Consider the following 18,965-nt stretch of genomic DNA (forward strand, 5'->3'; position numbering starts at 1 on the left):
GTATTCATTATATCATAACCAAATACACATGAAATATCCTGCTTTACATTCGGTTTTGCAGTGAATTTCTTAAGTGGTGTTTTCAGCTGTGTACTTTGTTATCCTACTTTTATACACCTGGGTCAGTAAAAAAAAATAAAAGTAAGACTCTAGCCTTTATGGGAATGTTTTCTTTGGTAAAATATTTTCAAAATTTAAAACACATATGTATAAAATGTTTTCGGGATCCAGCACATCACCAGAAATATTATACTGTTTATGAACTGAAAGACAAAAACTATGAATTATATTACTTCTAGATTATTTTTAGAAAACTACACAGTGGACTTATCAAAATAAGGTTTTCTTCAATGTTTGTAAGCTTAAGTCTTTCCCTAAACATATTTGTTAGAATTAGGATAAAACATACTCCTTCCTTCCAAACATGCTAAAATCCATGTTTGCATCATAACTCACTGAAACAATATGGCCACTGGCTATTATGTATTTTCTTTGTCTATGAAGTTTCTTCTGGTGTGCAGTAATGTGCTTGAAACCACTGGTAACATACCTCAACTGTCTACAATACGACCACCTCAGCAGGTTAGCGATTCAAGTATAAAACTGTTAATAAAACGTTTAACAAAATGGGACTGTAAAAATGTGATTAGAGTGTTTTTTCATTTACCACCAGTTTCTTTGTCTTCCACCAGTATTTCCAGTTTAAGGAGACGCCAGGGAATTTCAGGGTCGTCTCCCATTACGGTCAGCGTAGCTTCAAACTCTCCCTCAACACGAAACTTCACACGACCATTAGCTAGAAAAAAAGGGGAAATTCCTTTTGAATAATAACTGTTCATCAACCCTCAAAGAGAAGACACTCTGGTATTAAAAGGTTCTCAAAACAACTGGATAATTATTCTTCACAATGACTGTTTTTAGTAAAGATGTTAACAGTTTTGTTCAAAACAAGAACACAAACCATGAAAGCATGAGATCTTTCTGAACAAAGCACACATTTTCATGCTACTTTGTACACTTATTAATATTCCGTGAGGTAAGCTTATTAGCCAAATTGATACTGAAGTAGCAGCGTGCTAACACTTTATACATACCCTGAAAATGTAGGTCTATTTAAGATATTACTAGTAATGTTAGGAGTGTTTAGAAGTCAATTAAACAATTTAGTACCCTGCAGCAATTCAGTGAGATATACTCCATCTGTCTCCTCAAATTAAAACTCTAAAATCATAAAGGACATAGAAAGGTCAGTGTAAGTTTCACACTTGTCTTGAGGTTCTCAAGACAAGAGAATGCCCAAACATAATTCTGTGGGCCACTCTGCATCACAACTTGCCCTTTAATAACAAGAGTTTATTAAATGCTCATATCCATCAAATGTTGTATCCAGTTTCTGGAGTGCTAAGCTCCTGTCAAAATCTCAGTCCAACCATCTATTGAGCATGTGGTTCTAAACTCCTGATAGTCTTTAACTGGAAGCGCAATCTATTTCTAACAAATAGGTTTCAGATAAAAGATCTTAAAGAAGTTAAATACAAATAAAGATTAAGAAGAAACCATCACTACCACTGGGTTCTATGATTTTTTAAAGTAGTCACAGCAAAGTGCACAGAATCAATTTAGAGAACAATCAAAACAAGTGGTCAAAGATCGAACTATGTGAGCCCCCACACGATGAAACCAGATATTCTATCAGCACAAATAAATACACATATAGAAGATAGCATGTGAAGGCCATTTAATTAATAGACGTTTAAGTGGCACTGCCTGCCTGATGTATAATTTTTCTTTAAACTGAGTTTATGATCACAGGGGTCAAAGACTTGACTCTTTCAATTCAGTGCACGGTCATCGACATTAAGGGCAGGGTTCACTTACTCTTAGGTGCCTTTCTCACCAGGAGTCAAATTCAATTCACTCCTATGAAATAAAAAAGCTCTAACCTGTAAATGTCTTTTCTCAAGTGCAATTTTATCAATTTTTGTTTTTCTTGTTCACACTTGTTATAAACAATATTTTTTCCTTAATGCTATTCTTCACATTTTAAACAAATTCACAGACTTAAGCACCATTATACGGTCTCTTTATTTTTGTTTGGAAGGCTTTGTAACTCTTAACAAATGCTCCAAAAGGAGCCATTATGTTTTACTCATAAAATTAAATTGAACCTATCTCCAACCATAGGGATAGGTGAGTGTTACACAAATCATTCTTAGAATGTTCTCCCCCCAAAACGTTCTACTTGTTAACCTCCTCATTTTGCTGATTCTATTTGTTGACCTTAGGACCCTGAGCAATTTACCACTGCTGACCAGTGCTAAAGTGCATGTGTTTCTCCCATAAACATGGGAACATTGGTGTATACACAATTGACATATTTAGTTTACTTGCAAGTTCCTTGTAAAGTGGTATACCATATATCCAGGGTCTGTAACCTAAATGATCCTAGTGGGCCTGCAGCACTGATTGTGTCACCCACACACACAGCTCTTCAAATCTGTCTCAGGCCTCCCATTATAGGACCTGTGTGTGCACTTTCGACTTCACATTTAAAACTACTTGCCAAGCCTTAAACTCTCCTTTTATTACACACAAGTAACCCCTAAGGTAAGCCCTTGGTAGCCCATAGGACAGGGTGCTGTGTAAGTGAAAGGTAGGACACGTACAGTTAAGTTTTGCATGTACTGGTAGTGACAAACACCTAAATTAGTTTTTCTCTACTGTGAGGCGTACTCCACTCATAGGCTAGCTTTGGGAATTCCTTAATACACTTTCAAGCTGTAATTCCTAATTAGAAAGGAGAAGCTGAATCATGCTCTATATATTTGGAATGGTAATGATAAATCTTCTTTACTGGTAAAGTTGGATTTAACATTACTGTTTCAGAAATGCCACAATTATAAATTGGACATTTCTCTGCTCTTACTGCTTTTTGTGCCTGCAGCCGGTCTCCAATACACATCTGGGTTGGGTGACAGCTACACTTGAGCATTTCCTCTAGACAGCCACAAACACAGGCAGGTTAGGTGTGTCTGAGTACTCATCTGCATTCTGATAGCTATTCCTGGGCAGGAAGGGGGGGGGTAGAGTGGGGTTGACACTCACACCTTAATACACCGTGCCTGTTTCCCACACAAAGGGCTGATTACCCCCTACTGATTGTCTGGAGCCAGGGCTGGGAAGAAAGGACCTGCGTGCACCTCACAGACACTTCCTTGAAGTCACCCCCATTTCAAAGGCACAACTAGGAATAAGTATTGGGTCTCTGACACTACGAAGACAGTACACTACTGGACCTGTGAAGAATTCAAAAAGGAAGAACGACTGCTGTGCTGCTACAAGGACTGCCACTCCGTGGGACTGCTGTTCTGGAAGAACTGCTTTTTTGTTACACTCTGCCCGGCTGAGGAAAAGGGCTGGACCATCTCACTTGAACCAAGAGTTACTCCAAGGGCTTGCCCCCTGTTCTGAAGTCTAAGGGCCATCAAGACTCCCTACAACCCTGAAACAGCACATGAACTCTGCCATCTGTGACTCCTGCCTTGCCAAGTGGTGCCAATCCAGTCCTGGGCCCTTGGAAGTGTTCATTTCTGGGCTGACCCAGTAGAATTCACGCATCAATGAATTTGCGACATTCCGAACCAACACATTTCCCTTTGATGGAACGCGCGGCTCAACGACGTTGGAATGCATGGCTCAAAAACGTAGCATTGTTTTCATCATCAAGGGGTTCGTCGATGAAGTTACGCTGACTACGCGGATTGGAACCGACATATGACTTCAATACACAGGATCTATACAGCGCCTCCTTCGACGCCTCTCATCGAGTCTTCGACGCTTCCCCCATCCAAGGTACTTTTTCAGATGGACCTGCGTGAGTCCTGTAGCCGGCCTGCCCTCCATCGCGGTCATCCTGAACTTTGCCCTAGACCAGGGTAAATCCAAACAGATGTCCCAGTTGGTGCTTTATGACTCTAAGCACTATACTTTATCCTTTAAAAATTCATAACTCCACTGGTGCATGTTGAATTGGCTTGTACCCAACTGGCATAGCCTAACTTACTTTTAAGTACCTAGTATATGTCCAGGGTCTGGGGCCAGGGAAAGCAGTTGTGGAGATGGCCCTGTGAGGGGATGTATGTACATGCAGTTTTGGGCAGTATGCAAATGTGTGTGGGCGTCTGACTTATGATTCCGACTTGATAGGGGTTTTAGGGGGTGCCCCCTCTTCTTTACTCCTTGTTGTACCCTTTCTCCTGACACCCCCTCCTCCGTGTCACCTTCTTCTCTCCTCTTGACTATCTCCTTTCCCTGTTGGGGGGGGGGCGCTTATGTGGGAGAAGTAGTGTCATAGATAACCGCTGCTCAGCCGTCTTTGGGGTTTTCTTTTTATTTTCTCTAATTTCTTTACTGTTTAGATTACACATTACATATTGTTAATGATCTTCAGCAGCCTCTCACACTACACCACTGTCTAGAATGTGGGGGAGGATATTGTCTGGTTTACTCTGTTCATGTGATGAGCTGGGAGGGATTGAGACCATTTTGTACACTAAAAGTGATGGAAGTAACGGTACGTTCTCATTTATGGATACCTTGTCCAGGATCATATGTACTGCATTCTCATATCGTGTGTTAAGCTATTTTAGAATAAAAACATGCTTAAAAAAAAAGGGACTTAGCATATGGTGCCAGGGGTACCCAGAGCCTATATGTTGTGCCACCCCGAGTGGGACAAGGTAAAACATGGCTACAATCTGCCATTGCATACTGAAAGGGCAGCTTTCAACTACTAACTTGGCTTCGTCATTTAAAAGTAATAGCACAGCTCAAACCTCCCTTTTTAGGTCGCAGACTACCTGACAGCAGAGCTGTCTGGTTTGCTAACGACATCTTGGCAACAATCGGAAAGCATCTCTGGCAATACTTTCTACCCGTAGTTAACTATTGGCGGTGTGGTTTGCAACTCACATCAACTTACTTTCCATTTGCTGGCTCAGTTTGTTTTAGGCTGGCCAGCTCAAGTTTGTCCCTTCCCATGTCTAAACCTTAATTACTGCATTACTACACCAAACAACCAATTAGCATTTGTAAAGCGAAACTGTCACCTCAAGGGATCTCTGGGCGCTATGTCTCCGAAGAATCAGTTCTTGAGTTTATTTCTGAAGTCTGCCTCCGAGGGGGGATGGTACGGAGCAGGAGGGGGAGATCATTCAAGGTCTTGGCTGCAATGTAGGAGAAGGAGCTGCCACTGCTGCGGCAAATATGGGGTGTCTGTGCGAGGGCAAATGAAGAGGAATGTAGGTGTCTAGTAGACTGGTGGAAGTTCAGTCGATGGTTGAGGTAGGCAGATCCTTGGTAGTGGAGTGCTTTACAGGCATGCATGAGGATCTTAAACTGGCATCTTTCTGGATGGGGAGCCGGTAGAGGTCTCTTGGGTGGGGGTGCGATGTGGGTTTCTTTGGGAAAGTCCAGGATGAGTCTGGTTGCAGCATTCTGTATGGTCAGAAGACTTCTGAATAGTTGGCTGGAGATGCCGGCATAGATGGTATTGCAGTAGTCGAGACAGCTGTTGACAAAGGCCTTAGTGATGGTCTTTCTGGTGTTGGTTGGGATCCATCTGAAGATTCTGCGGAGTGTGTGGAAGCAGAAGTAGGCGACTGCGTTAACTTGACGTTTCATGGTCAGTTGGCTCTCGACAATGATGCAGAGGTTGCGTGCGTGCGGTCAGTCAGTTTGGGTTCGAGCTCCGCAGGCCACCAGCTGTGGTCCCGTGCGGAGGTGTTCTTCCTGAAGTTCAGTATTTCAGTTTTGTCGGAGTTGAGTTGGAGGCAGTTGTCTCTTATCCGTTTGGCTACATTGGTCATGCAGTTGTAGAAGTTGGTTTTACTGTTGACGGAGTCCTCGGTGAGCGAGAGGATTGGTTGAGTGCTCGATTTATGTAAACAGGCCTATAAATCTGTTCTTAACTTGTCATATTTGCTGTGCATTTAAAGACAGAACTCAAATATCAGGCTTTGTATTCCAGGGAGCTAGGTGTTCAAAGGGAGAGGGTTTATGTAACAATCATGCAAGCTCCCGGGGAGTGCTTGAGGATGTACAATATTACTGCAGATATTTCTGAATTAGCTAAGTCCAAATGAAGCAAATTGTTTGATAATTCTCAAGTGTGGTGGAAACAAACATTTAAAAACCATAAAAACAAATCAATATGATAGGCGAGTACATTTCTACACATTGTTTGTGCGCTGTATACTTTTATCAGTGAAAGTGTATGTCTGTGCAAATGTTATGGTGATTTCCATTGAAGATGTGTTGTCTGTAATGGAAGTGTGCTACCACACCCTGCATATTCCACTCTAAGACACTCCAATCTACTCTGCACCACTCCACACTTCGTCACTCCACTCCACATTGCATCACTGCACTCTACTCTGCACTACTGTAAGAAAGTGGCTCTGTATATACAGTTCCCAAATAGGTACAGTGTGCACACATTCCCCAGAGGTTTGGCAGAGGCTTGAGTTAGATATAACCTTACTCTCTAAAGTGGTAGCTTGGTCGAGCAGTAAGGCAGTATCAGAGGACAGTGTAAAGCATTTGTTGTACACACTCAGTCAGCAAATGGTCTCACACACTCAATAACTGAACTCTAGGCCAATGGTTTGCATAAAAAAATTATATGGTTGTTTTATTTTAGAACCAACAATAGGTATCAAAATATACTTTCTCAGAATGAGATTCTTATGCAATTGATTACTTTTTGGATTACTTTTCTTACCACAGGACTGGATCCTAGATTCAGTCCTGGGACATCTCCTGTAAACTGTTGAGTAAAAACGTTTTGGTTACAGTTGTGATTTTTAAGGAATATTATTGTATTTTAAAAGTGGACACTTGGAAACTTTTTCACATAGAATCACCAATGTTATCCTATGGGAGGAAATTCACTTAGCAGGTAAGTAGGGTTATCGTTACGATTTCTTACTCAGTGTTGGATCCAGCACTGGTGCATCTCCTGTAAACAGTTGAAAGAATACATTTTTGGTATACAGGCGACTTTTAACGAATATTTGTAAGTTTGCAAAATTGACACTTAGAAGAATTTCTGGCAAAAACCAGGCAATGTTATCCTATGGAGGAAAATCAAGTTAGCGGTAAGTACAGTTGTAATTACTTTGCAGGGTCAGTGCTGGGCACCAAGATCCAGCACTGGGATCTCTCCTGATAGCAGGTGAGTAAATTCGTTTTCGTTGATCGGCTGATTTTTAGTGTATATTTTAAAGTTTCAAAACTCGACAGAAGAATTTTCCAGTGAAACCAATCAATGTTACCCTATGGAAGCAAAGTGAGTTATCGGCTTTTGGGTAAGTACTCGACTGGCAGAGTTAAGGTTCTGGGCATAGACTCAGGGGTCTCCCAGGGTCAGGTAGGTACAGTTGTTACACCCTCAGCGGCACAGGGGCAGCCGGGTGCAGAGTGAGTTAGGCCCAATGTTATCTTATGGGAGGCCTTTGGTTGGTGGTTGCTGGCTAGCAGGCCACACAGCTCTGGGAGTTGGGCTCCTGGTCACTTACTCAGGGCAAGTGGGGAAGTAGATTAGGATAGAGGTTGCACTGCCAGGGGCACTCGGGCGGCTGGGTGCACGGTGCTTTTGAGCCGTCAGGCGCTCAATGGATTTCAATGGAGAAGCTCAGTGACAAACAAAGGCTGCAAGCTCGGGGACGAAGATTCTTCAGGTGCGACCACCACTTCGAGAGGTAAGTTGGGAAGCTGTAGGATAGGTAGGCACCCAGGAGTTGGACACAGGGGGTCGCAGGGCGCCGGGTGCAGGGGTGCCGTTTGGCGTCAGGAAATCTTACCCTCTGCTGGTCGCGGTTGGAGGGGTCCCTGGTTCTGAGGTTGCAGGCGTCGCCAGGAGCGTCAAGGTGGGTCCTTGGGTGCTGGATTCGGGGTCACAGTCACCGGGAGGACGTCCTCGTGGTCTTAGTCCACTCCGGCACAGGCCAGGCTTGGCAGGTGCAGAGTGTGCAGGAGTCGCGGTTCCTGACTGATGCCAGGGGTCAGTTACTTGCTTTGAACAGTACCACTGCTCGTGGGAGTCCCAGTTGGTTAGAGTCACAAGGCAGTCAGGTCCTCCGGGGATTTTGAGGTTGCGGACTACTGAAGATGCCGGGGTTTAGCAGGAGTAGTTTCTAGGGTCGAAATGCCTGTAGGGCTGGGGCCAAATCAGTTGGTGTCTTCCACTTGTTAGCAGCTGCACGGCAGGTCATCTTGTTTCTTGATCTTCTTGCTTGTTTTGGAATCTGGATCTGAGGAAGGAAGGTTCAGGGTGCCCCCTAAATACTAAATTTAGGGGCGTTACAGGTAGGTAATGGGCAGTGACCAATGGGTCCCTTCCCTGGGGTGTGTACACCCCCTATCCTGCCACTCTCCTGTGGGAGGGGGGCAGTAGCCTAGTCCTGATTGGGCAGGGCTCCCCATCTTCAAGATTGCGAGAGCCCGGAGATATGCTTCAGCTCGCCTCCCCGACCTGAGGGGTGGGGTTGGCAGAGGCTGGCACACCCCCTTTCCTCCCTTGGGGTTTCCCGCCAGTCTTCCCACCAGAGTGGGTGTCAGAACCAGTAGGGGCCAGTTGCTGAGTACAGCAAGTGGCCTGGAGAAGATCACAAAGGAGGCATGCCTTTGAAGCTTCTCCTGCCCATCCTGGGGAGGAGACCTAGCACCTCGCCCAGGATGTGCATTGTTGCAGGCCCAGGAGAGCGGATGGCTCTCTACCCAGGGGTCCAGCAACATGTCTGCTGTGTGGCAGCCTAGGCAGCCCCCTCAGACAGGACGTGAATTGTAGGTTAGGTTCAGGGGCAACTCTTAAGTTGCCCTCTGTCGTGCATTTTACATTAAATCCCACGCTGGCATCAGTGCGGGTTTAATGTGCTCAGAAGTTTGATACCAAACTTCTCAGTCTTCAGTGTAGCGATCATGGTGCTGTGGAGTTTGTGTTGACGATCTCCCAGCACCATATACTCTTAAATGGCAGCACTGCACTAACAGTGCCCAGGAATGGACCTGGGTACTGTAGGGGCACAGGGCTCATGCACCTGTACCCACACCACTGGCATAGTGCACCCAGCTAGAGGGGTGACTGAAGTATGCCACTGCCAGGGCAGTGTGTGTTGTGGGCATGGCACACAGGGATGTGTGCCATGTCGACTCTCTGTTTTGTTCTGCACCAAGACACACAGCCTGCAAAGGCAGTGTGTGTGTGTCAGGGCACAAGGCCTCTAAGGGTGGCACAATAAGTGCTGCAGCCCTTAGGGGCCTTCTCTGGTCACAAGGCACTGGGTATCTAGGGTACCATTTACCAGGGGCTGACAGGTGGCCAGAGATGCCATTTGGGTTTAGGCTTCATGCAGTTTTACGGAAGGAACATAGGCCCTGGGTACCTGACTGGCAGGAGCCCAGGGCACACTCAGTCAAAGTACATCAGCAATTCAGCAAGAAGTGGGGGCATACCATGCAAGAAAGATGGCACTCTCTCACAACTACTCCACTCTTCTCTATTCTACACCACTCTACACCAATGCACTCTACCACACACTACTCTACTATACAGCACTACACACTATGCCACTCTACTCTGCAACACTGTACCCTAAGCCACAGCACTCTGTGCCAATCCACTCTCCGCCAGTCTAATCTACTCTGCATTCCATGCCACTCTACGCTATTGTACTCTATTGAGCACCATTCCACTCAACTCTGAAACAATCTGCACTACGCCACTGCACTTGGCGCAACTCCACTCTGCGTCACTCCACTGCACCGTACGCCAATGCACTGTACACTACTCAAACCCAATACACTCTACACCAATCTGCTCTACACCACAGCATTATAAGCCACTATACTCCAATGTACGCCACTGCACTTTACGCGACTTCGCTCTACCCCGCCTTACTCTGCTCTGCACCACTCTACTCTATTCCAGTACACTCTTCACCACTCTACTATGGACCACTGCACTCTTCACCACTGCAATCTACAACACTGTACTCTATGCCACTGAATTCTACTCTACATCACTCCGCTCTACGCCACTGCACTCAACCCTGCACCACTCCGCTCTACGCCACTGCACTCAACCCTGCACCACTCCCCTCTACACCACTGCACTCTACTCTGAAACAATCTACTCTATGCCACTGCACTAAAAGCTACTGCACTTTAAGCCACTCTGCACCACTCCACTCTATGCTCCTGCGAACTACGCCACTATACTCTAAACCACTTCACTCTACTCCAATGCCCTCAACACCACTTTACTCAAAACATATGCATTCTATGGCACTGCACTCTACGCCAACCACTCTGCATCACTCTACTCAATGCCACTATAATCTACTCTGCAACACACTATGCCATTGGACAGTTCGCCCCTGCACTCTACGCTGCGCCACTCTACTCTGCACCATCTACTGTAAACCATTGAACTCTACCAATGCATTCAACACTACTTTACTCAAAACCAATACACTCTATGCCACTGCATTCTATGCCAACTACTCTATGCCACTGCATTCTATGCCAACTACTCTATGCCACTGCATTCTATGCCAACTACTCTACACCACTGCACTCTACCATACTCTGCAAGACTGCACTCTCCGCCACCGCACGCTATGCCACTGTACGCTACTCTGCACCACTAAAATCTATGCAACTCTACTACGCCAGACACCATACACTCTATCCCCACTCCCTGCCATTCTAATCTATTCTGCCCCACTGCACTCCAAGCCACTGAATTCTACACCACTCTACTCTGCCCACTCTATACCACTCTGTTCCACTGCACTCTATCCTGCACCACTCCACACTATGCCACCCTACAATGCACCACTGCACTCTACGCCAATGCTCTTTACACCACTTTACTCAAAACCAAAACACTCTATGCCACTCTACACCACTGTGCACTACGTTGCTGCACTATACCCCACTGTTATCTACTCTGCCCCACTCTACTCTGCCACTCTACAAGACTGCACACTCCGCCACTGCACGCTACACCACTATACTCTACTCTGCACCACTCAAATCAATGTCACTCTACTGCACTCTACAGGAATGCACTCTTTGCCACTACACTCTACACCACTCCCCGCCATTCTAATCTATTCTGCACCACTGCACTCCACACCACTGCACCCTACACCATTCTACTGCACTCCACCCTGCACCACTCCACTCTCCTCTGAAACAATCTACTGTACACCAAAGCAATCTATGCCACTGCACTCTACTCTGCATGAGTCTTCTCTACACCACTGCACTCTATACCAATGCACTCTCAACCACTTTACTCAAAACCAATCCACTCTAAGCCAATCTACTCTGCACCACTGTACTTTACATCACTTAACTGTAGGACACTGTGTCACCTACTCTGGGACCTGTCCGAGAGGGAACCAGCAACACACCCTGTACTACACAAAAAACTCCACATGGGCACAGGGCACCACTTCATCACCTGGCTCTATAAAGCCATACGAGAACTTACCGCCACGCCGCTTACTCCACTACGGCGCGAGTGGGAGGAGGAACTGGAGCGACCATTGCACAATAAAGAATGAGAATACGCCTTAGAATACTCAAAGAAAGCACACTGAAACTCGCGGTTCAATTTTCCATCCTACACCCAGCATTTCTCAAGCCGGCACAACTCCAGAGTTTTTACTCCGAAACACAGGTCCTATGCCCGTGATGTCAGACCCCAATGCAACATTTCAACATATGTTCTGGAACTGTTAAACTATACAATCCTACTTGAATACTGTACACAGAATGCTACGGGAGATCACAGGGCTCGCTGACATTGATACATGGGAGGCCTGCGCACTGGGGGTGTTTCAACGCCGGAAACAAAATAAGTTCCCAACACGATTTGCTTCGCTACCTACCCTGCTAGTAAAGCGAGTGATCACTATGTATTGGCGGGCTCCGGCAGGGCTCCTGCTGGTGTCCTGAACAGGAGCAGTCAGCAAATGGGGCGCAGCAGAGGAGGATGCTACCAGACACAAAGCTATGCAGGGAGTATGCCAGCACCGCATCTCCACAGAATGGGCCGTGCTACTGCACCACTTCCGACAATACACCGCAGACGCCCATTTACCCTCGTCACTACCAGCCACCAAGGGAGAATCCGGTCGGGACCCATTAGCCAAGATCCACAGAGAATACCCGAAGTAGTAGAGACATCCATGCACTACGCATGCACACGAACCCCCATCATCCCCATAGGGTCAGATGCACCTCACAACATGCCCAATCTTGTAAAGCCCACAGCATAGCCCCCAACATTCAGCACACGCCCGCCCAAACACACACAAACACACATCCCCCGCCCCCAACTACCCATCTACAGTTTGAAGTTTGGCGATAATAGACCACACCAGCAGTTCCACCCACAGGACATATTCCAGGAAGGGCAACCCCTTCTGAGGTGCAACAAAAAACAATGCAGCACCCCCCAGATCTCATCTTACTTTCAACATACATGCTTGCTAGTCTGTAACCTTACTACCATCTTTGTATTACAGTTGGTTGAGTAACCTGCATGTTACGTTTTATGTGGGACATTGGAAGCTGATCCTGCAATCTGAAAAACTCAATAAAAAAGTTAAAAAAATAAAAACAACAACTCTAGGGCACTGTATAATGGACTACTGTATTTTCCGCCACTTCACTCTAGTCCGATCTACTCCACTGTACGACAATCCTCGATACTGCAAGACACTCTACCCCATCAAAATCTTGTAGGAAAGTGCCCTTTCTGCATGGTTGACCCCTAACATTCTGCCAGATACCTGATGCAATTTGAAGGAGTCTGCTAATCAGGTTCCCCGGGCCTGTGTTCTTTCCCTTAACTGTACCAATTGTTTCCTGTAACCCCCTTCTAAAGGGTACTAATGGTACCAAGGGCATGGTAGCCAGGGAAGCTCTGAGAACTGCAGCATGTATGTTGCTCCGCTCAGAGACCTCTCACCACAAATATGCAGCACTGCCATTGCAGCCTGCGTGTTGTGGTGCAGCTAAAAATGAAGAGTCGACATGGCACACTTCCCTGTGTGCCATGCCCGCCCAGCACTGCATCAGGCCTAGGTAAGTCACCCTTTAGCCACTCGGAGGCCCCCAGCGCGCAGCGATGGCGCGCAGGGTAGGCGCCTTTGACTGCGCCAAAGACGAGCCTAAGACCAGCCCGTCTGTGCCCGTCCGGGCCAGGCCGGGTCACGGGGCAGGAAACGCTAGTCCGGGTAAGATCACTGTGGATCAGTTAAGGTCTATGCGCCCAAGTAGCAATAGTAAATGCTCTGTCCTAAAGCCTTCCCTAACGGGTATACAAGTATGTCCTCACTGTACATTTGCTCTTACAAATGTTCAGCCCTACCCAGAGGTATCACACAAACCTAAGCCATCAACTCAAACCTCTGTTTTAAATTCTCGCACATTCACATTCTACACTGTGAATTGTAGATCACTGCCTCAACATAAAGCTGATATCTACCACCTCCTAGCTGAAGAAAAACCTTGTGCGCTATTTCTAACAGAGACCTGGTTGCATGATGGTGCAGGTCCCGATGTAGCCGCTGCCTTACCCTCTAACTATGCCATTGTTAGAGTAGACAGAGATAAACAAGTAGGAGGGGGCATCGCTGTGATCTTAAACAGGGATTTTAATTGTGATTTTGAAACAGTAAATATTCCTGGATGTGAAGCAGCTTTTTTTAAAATTTCATTGAATCCAAATTTTATGTTTTCTGGATTTCTAATTTATCGTCCTCCGGGAAACAGCAGTGGTTGGGCTGCGAACTTGGCTAATTTCATTTCGCCTTACTTTCTGAATGCCCAAAACTTGACCATACTGGGGGATTTAAATCTTCATTTGGATGACAAATCTAATAGCATAGCTGTTAACCTGTTAGAGGACTTTAATACTTTGAATATGTCTCTACGAAATGAGGGTCCCACTCATAAAGCTGGGCATCTGTTAGACCCCATTATTTCTAGTGTACAGGAGCTAAAATGGTTGAAAACAGACCCTATTTGTTGGTCGGACCATTTTTTAACGCTTTTTAGTATTACTCTTGAACAATTTAAATCGCCAGGCTCTGCTTGCCCTCCAATTTTTATGAGAAATTGGAAAAAGCTAGATCTAACTGAGTTACAGAACGCGTTACAGGCATCCCTCCCTGTTCTGGGTGCTGATATGGAAAGAAATGCGCTGGAAACCCACACTTGGCTAGAGAGAGCAGTTGACATCTGTCTGCCCGCTACCAGGTGTAGAGGGAATGTCCATCGTCCCCCGGCCCCCTGGTATACGGAAGTACTGAAACTAGAAAAAACCAAGTGTAAGGGACTTGAGAGGAAATGGCGCAAACAGTATGATCCTCTTAAAAAGGAAGCATATCGTAAGGCCAGAAACCTCTATCACACGGCCTGTGCTAGAGCTAAAGCATCCTATGTAACAGAGACCATTAATACTGCTGCTAATAAAGCACGGACCCTTTTTAACACAGTTAAAGAATTAGCCGGAGCTAATTCTATGGCAGTTGCACGTCCCCTGACCCCTCAAAAATGTCAAGACCTTGCCACATATTTTGTGGAAAAGATCGAGACTATTCTTGCCAACATTAATGTTCCGGGGAGGGATGACAGGAAAGTTCCTCCCTTAGAAAGCCTACCAGGAAATCGGCTTGTCTCCTGGCCATCCATCTCCCTGGACACCTTGAAATCTTTAGCCACCTCTATCAAGTCGGGCTCTCCATGTGACCCTCTCCCAATTAATATTCTGAGCCAACTGGACGACAGTGCTTTGGGGATTATTGCCGAGACATTAAACGCCTCCATTCATCTGGCAACCGTCCCAGCGTCCTGGAAGCGCGCCATGGTCAGCCCTCTGCTGAAAAAGCCGTCAGCTGATCCAGAGGTACTGGCCAACTATCGTCCGATTTCCCTGCTGCCAGCATTCTCAAAAATACTGGAGAAGCACATCCATGGTGTACTTTCAACTTACACAGAGAATAACAACCTACTCCATTTTTCCCAATCGGGTTTTAGGGCAGGCCACTCCACCGAATCTGCCCTCCTGGGAGTCACGGAGAAGATCAGGGGACTTTTGGACGACGGGCAAACGGTTGCTCTTGTTCTGCTTGATTTAAGCACAGCCTTCGACACCATCTCACACAACAGACTGCTTGTCAGGCTGAGTGAGGATGGTGTCGGAGGGGCAGCGCTGGACTGGATTAGATCTTACTTGAGCAACAGGACGTTTCAGATCTCGTCCTCACAGGCCCAGTCGGACATTTTTCTGTCACCCCACGGTGTGCCTCAGGGCTCAATTTTGAGCCCGCTATTTTTCAATCTGTATCTCCGCCCCCTCGCCGATTTGGCAGAGCGGGTAGGTCTAGAACTTATGACCTATGCGGACGATTCGCAGATTATTTTTTCCCTTACTAACTCAGAATCTTCATCCCCCTCTGTGCTGAAACTAGGCCTTCAGGAAATTTTCAGCTGGATGTCTACGAACCAGCTAAAGCTCAATGGGGAGAAGACAGAGATTCTTCTCCTGGGGAAAAATAAAGATCTGTGGCAGGATACCCATTGGCCACCATCTTTGGGCGCCTTCCCCACCCCGGCTACCCAAGCTAGAAATTTGGGGGTGTGCATTGATGATTCATTATCAATGAAACAGCAGGCCAACAAAGTGGCTGGTGTCTGCTTCACGATCCTTAAATGGCTGCGGAAGATTATCTGGATGCTGCCTGTGGATACCCAGAAGACCGTGGTCAATGCATTAATTACATCTAGGCTTGACTACGGTAACATCTTATACCTGGGTTCCAATCTAGCCGTGATCAGGAGATTGCAGCTGGTCCAGAACTCCGCAGCCAGGTTGCTGTGCAAGATTCCTAGGACAGCAAGGATCTCGAAGCATCTGAGGAACCTGCATTGGTTGAGGGTAGAGAACCGAGTTCGGTTCAAAGCCTTGACATACATGTTCAAGATCAGGGCAGGAACTGCACCAAAATACCTGCAAAAATTGGTTAGGCCCCATGTTCCTACACGCAATCTCCGTTCTTTAAATGGAGCAAATTTCGTGGTTCCCAGGTTCAAACTGGCCTGAATGGGGGGGAAATCTTTCTCCCATCTGGGACCAGTTCTTTGGAATTCCCTCCCCTTAGCCTTACGGAAGGAGGAGAATTTTGCCAGTTTTAAGAAAAACGTTAAAACTTGGCTTTTTAATAAATAATTGTGGTCCTTGACAGTTACTGCCTCTATGTTTTGACCTCTTAGCCCTGGCGCCGGGAAACCCTTTGTGGGTATCTGTGCGCATTACAAATGCAAAAAAATAAATAAATAAATAAAAATACCCTAGGCCTCATTTGAGGGAACCTATCTGCATGAGCACACCGGTCCCAACAATATCTAAGGCCATTTGTATAGATATTATAAGTGCCCAGTAAAGCCATCCTGAGATTATGGTCTTGAAACTAGTCACTACAAGTTTCCCAGCACCAGAATGGCTTTACTGAATGTTGGGATGTTTGGTTATCAAACATCTCAGAATAATAAACCTGCACCGATTCCAGTATCAGATTTATTAGTCTCCGCACTCAGGGGTCCCTTATAGAGGGAACACTTGGCCAAAACCAACCTCTGGTGAGGTTCTAACTGGTGAACACAAGCCTCTCATCACAAGATACGTTTCTGGACTCCTGGGGTGGGAGCCTCGCTTTGTGGCCCAGAAACAAAGCCTTTCCGAGGAGAGGGACTCTGCCTGCTGCATCCTGCTCGAGGAGAAGCAGTCTCCAGAGCCCAGCCAAAGTCAAGAAACTCCAAGGGTCAGTGAGCTGGCCTGCTGTACACAACAAAGGGATACAACAGCTGGTGATCCTGCTGGGGCAAGTTAGTAGCCCAAACTCTTCAACCTGCTGCCAACTGCAGGCCGTGCAGCACAAAGAACCAGAACCCGACCATAAAGTTGCACCTGAATTCGCGGCGCCCAGAGTGTCATAGAAGTGCAGCTGTGACGCCCAAAGGACAACTTATGTGCCCAGGACGGATTGACCTGTGACCACGATACTGGACAACCAGTAGTCCAGCGGCGACTGGGTTTTTGGTAGCACCAAGAGGTTTTGAGGGAAGTCGACCCTGTGGCTAGGACCGCCTCACCCCCTTCGTGGACCGAGGAGTAGCAGCAGCTAGACCCCTGTTGAACGCATTACATACACAGCATCCTTTGAGCATCTTCCGCACCTTTCATTACTTGCATCAGGATCACTTCCGTAGGAAAGCCCTGCAAAGGATAAAATAGCCTGGAACGGACTTAAAATTGCTTCATCTGGTGAAGTAACTGTTTTTGAGGACCTTGCTGGTCTCCTTGACTGGCTCCCTACTGGAATTGGCTGCATAAAGTTATTCAAAAAGACTGGTTTACAACTAGCCCAAACTTTGTACTGAAAACATTTCTAAGTGTCGAATTAATTGAATTATCCAATTTTGTTCACGGTTGAGTGAAATGGTTCTACTTATTATATCGTGTAAATTCGAAAACTCCAGAATTCCCTGGTGGATCTTGTTCGGTGTGGTGCCTAAAGATACATAAAAATACAGTCTTTTTATAAATTGGTGTCTAATTTCTTTGGTGTTTTGTTGATTTCTACTTCAATTGTTTTGGAGCAGTTTAAATGCTTTACACTTGTTCCTTTATGTGAACCTTGCTGATCCGGGCCACAGCTACCCAGGGATGAGCTGAAGGTTTGACAAACAAAGCCTAAAGGTCCTAAAGGAGTTGTTAAGTGTATTACACTGTAAGGTCATACAAAACACACCATATAATATACCACATTTCCTTACAGCAAGCTAGCTTCACACTGGTGGGGTATAATTGGGAATCGAGAATTATGTGCAAGTCGATGAAGAAATGTGGGCAAACCAAATTAAGTGACTGGAAGAAAGAAGTCTCTAACAAAACGGACTTCTTTATTTTTATTTATTTTATGCAATTTATAAAGCGCACAAATACCCTTGGGTGTCTCGGTGCAGCGGACGGCAGGAATAAACCTAGAGCTGATAACTATTGGTTAAAAAGCCATGTTTTTACCAATTTCCTGAAGGCAAGCAAGGGCGGGCTGGTCTTGATATGTAGGGGAAGAGTGTTCCACAGTTTGGCAGTGGCGACTGTAATTCGTCTATCACCCCATGAGAGTTTCTTAGTTCGTGGGACCCTCAAGAGGTTAGCTGTTGATGAGCGCAGGGGTCTATTGGGCGTGTAGGCATAAAGAACTTCCTTTAAGAACTTAGGTCCAGTGTTGCGCGTGGCCTTGAAAGCGATGCAGAGCGCTTTAAATTTGATTCAGCTTCTTATAGGTAGCCAGTGGAATTGTTGCAACACCTTTGAGATCGATTTGTACTTGGGGGAATCCTGTCAGCTGAATTCTGCACCAGCTGTAGTTTGTTGAGGACCTTATTTTGTGCATTCATAAGGATACCGTTGCAATAGTCAATTGTTGACATTACTAGAGTACTAATGAGGGTTTTTCCAGCACTGAGTGGAAGGAATGGTAAAAGTTGTTTTATCATCCTTAGAGTGTAAAAGGATGATGAGACAACAGTATTGGCATGGAATGCGAAGGACAGCTTGTCGTCAAACATGACACCTAGATTTCTGACCTTTGAGACAGGGGATGGGGGTGGTCCAAATTTGGCTGGCCACCAGGTGGGGGACCAACCCGGAATCGAGTCCTAAGAACCATCACCTCAGTTTTATCAGAGTTTAATTTTAGGCAGTTATTAGCCATCCACGTGCTGATGGCCACCATCCCATCCTGAAAATTAGCCGCAACCGCTCCTCCATCATTATGTACTGCAAGCACCAATTGTCTGTCATCGGCATAAGATCCATC

The 18,965-nt window shown here is 46.0% G+C and overlaps 1 protein-coding gene across 2 annotated transcripts in view; it reads right to left on the reverse strand.

The window, feature by feature from the left end:
- Nucleotides 1-18,965, reverse strand: part of MED14 (mediator complex subunit 14) — a 1,045,467-nt gene that overhangs the window by 920,082 nt on the left and 106,420 nt on the right. For both annotated transcript variants that reach the window (XM_085622933.1, XM_085622932.1), the window contains exon 6: nucleotides 668-796. In XM_085622933.1, the coding sequence (XP_085479059.1) occupies nucleotides 668-796 (129 nt within the window). The remainder of the gene's footprint in view (nucleotides 1-667; nucleotides 797-18,965) is intronic.

Source organism: Triturus cristatus, chromosome 8 (assembly GCF_964204655.1).
Source record: "Triturus cristatus chromosome 8, aTriCri1.1, whole genome shotgun sequence".
NCBI classification, from domain to species: Eukaryota; Metazoa; Chordata; class Amphibia; order Caudata; family Salamandridae; genus Triturus; species Triturus cristatus.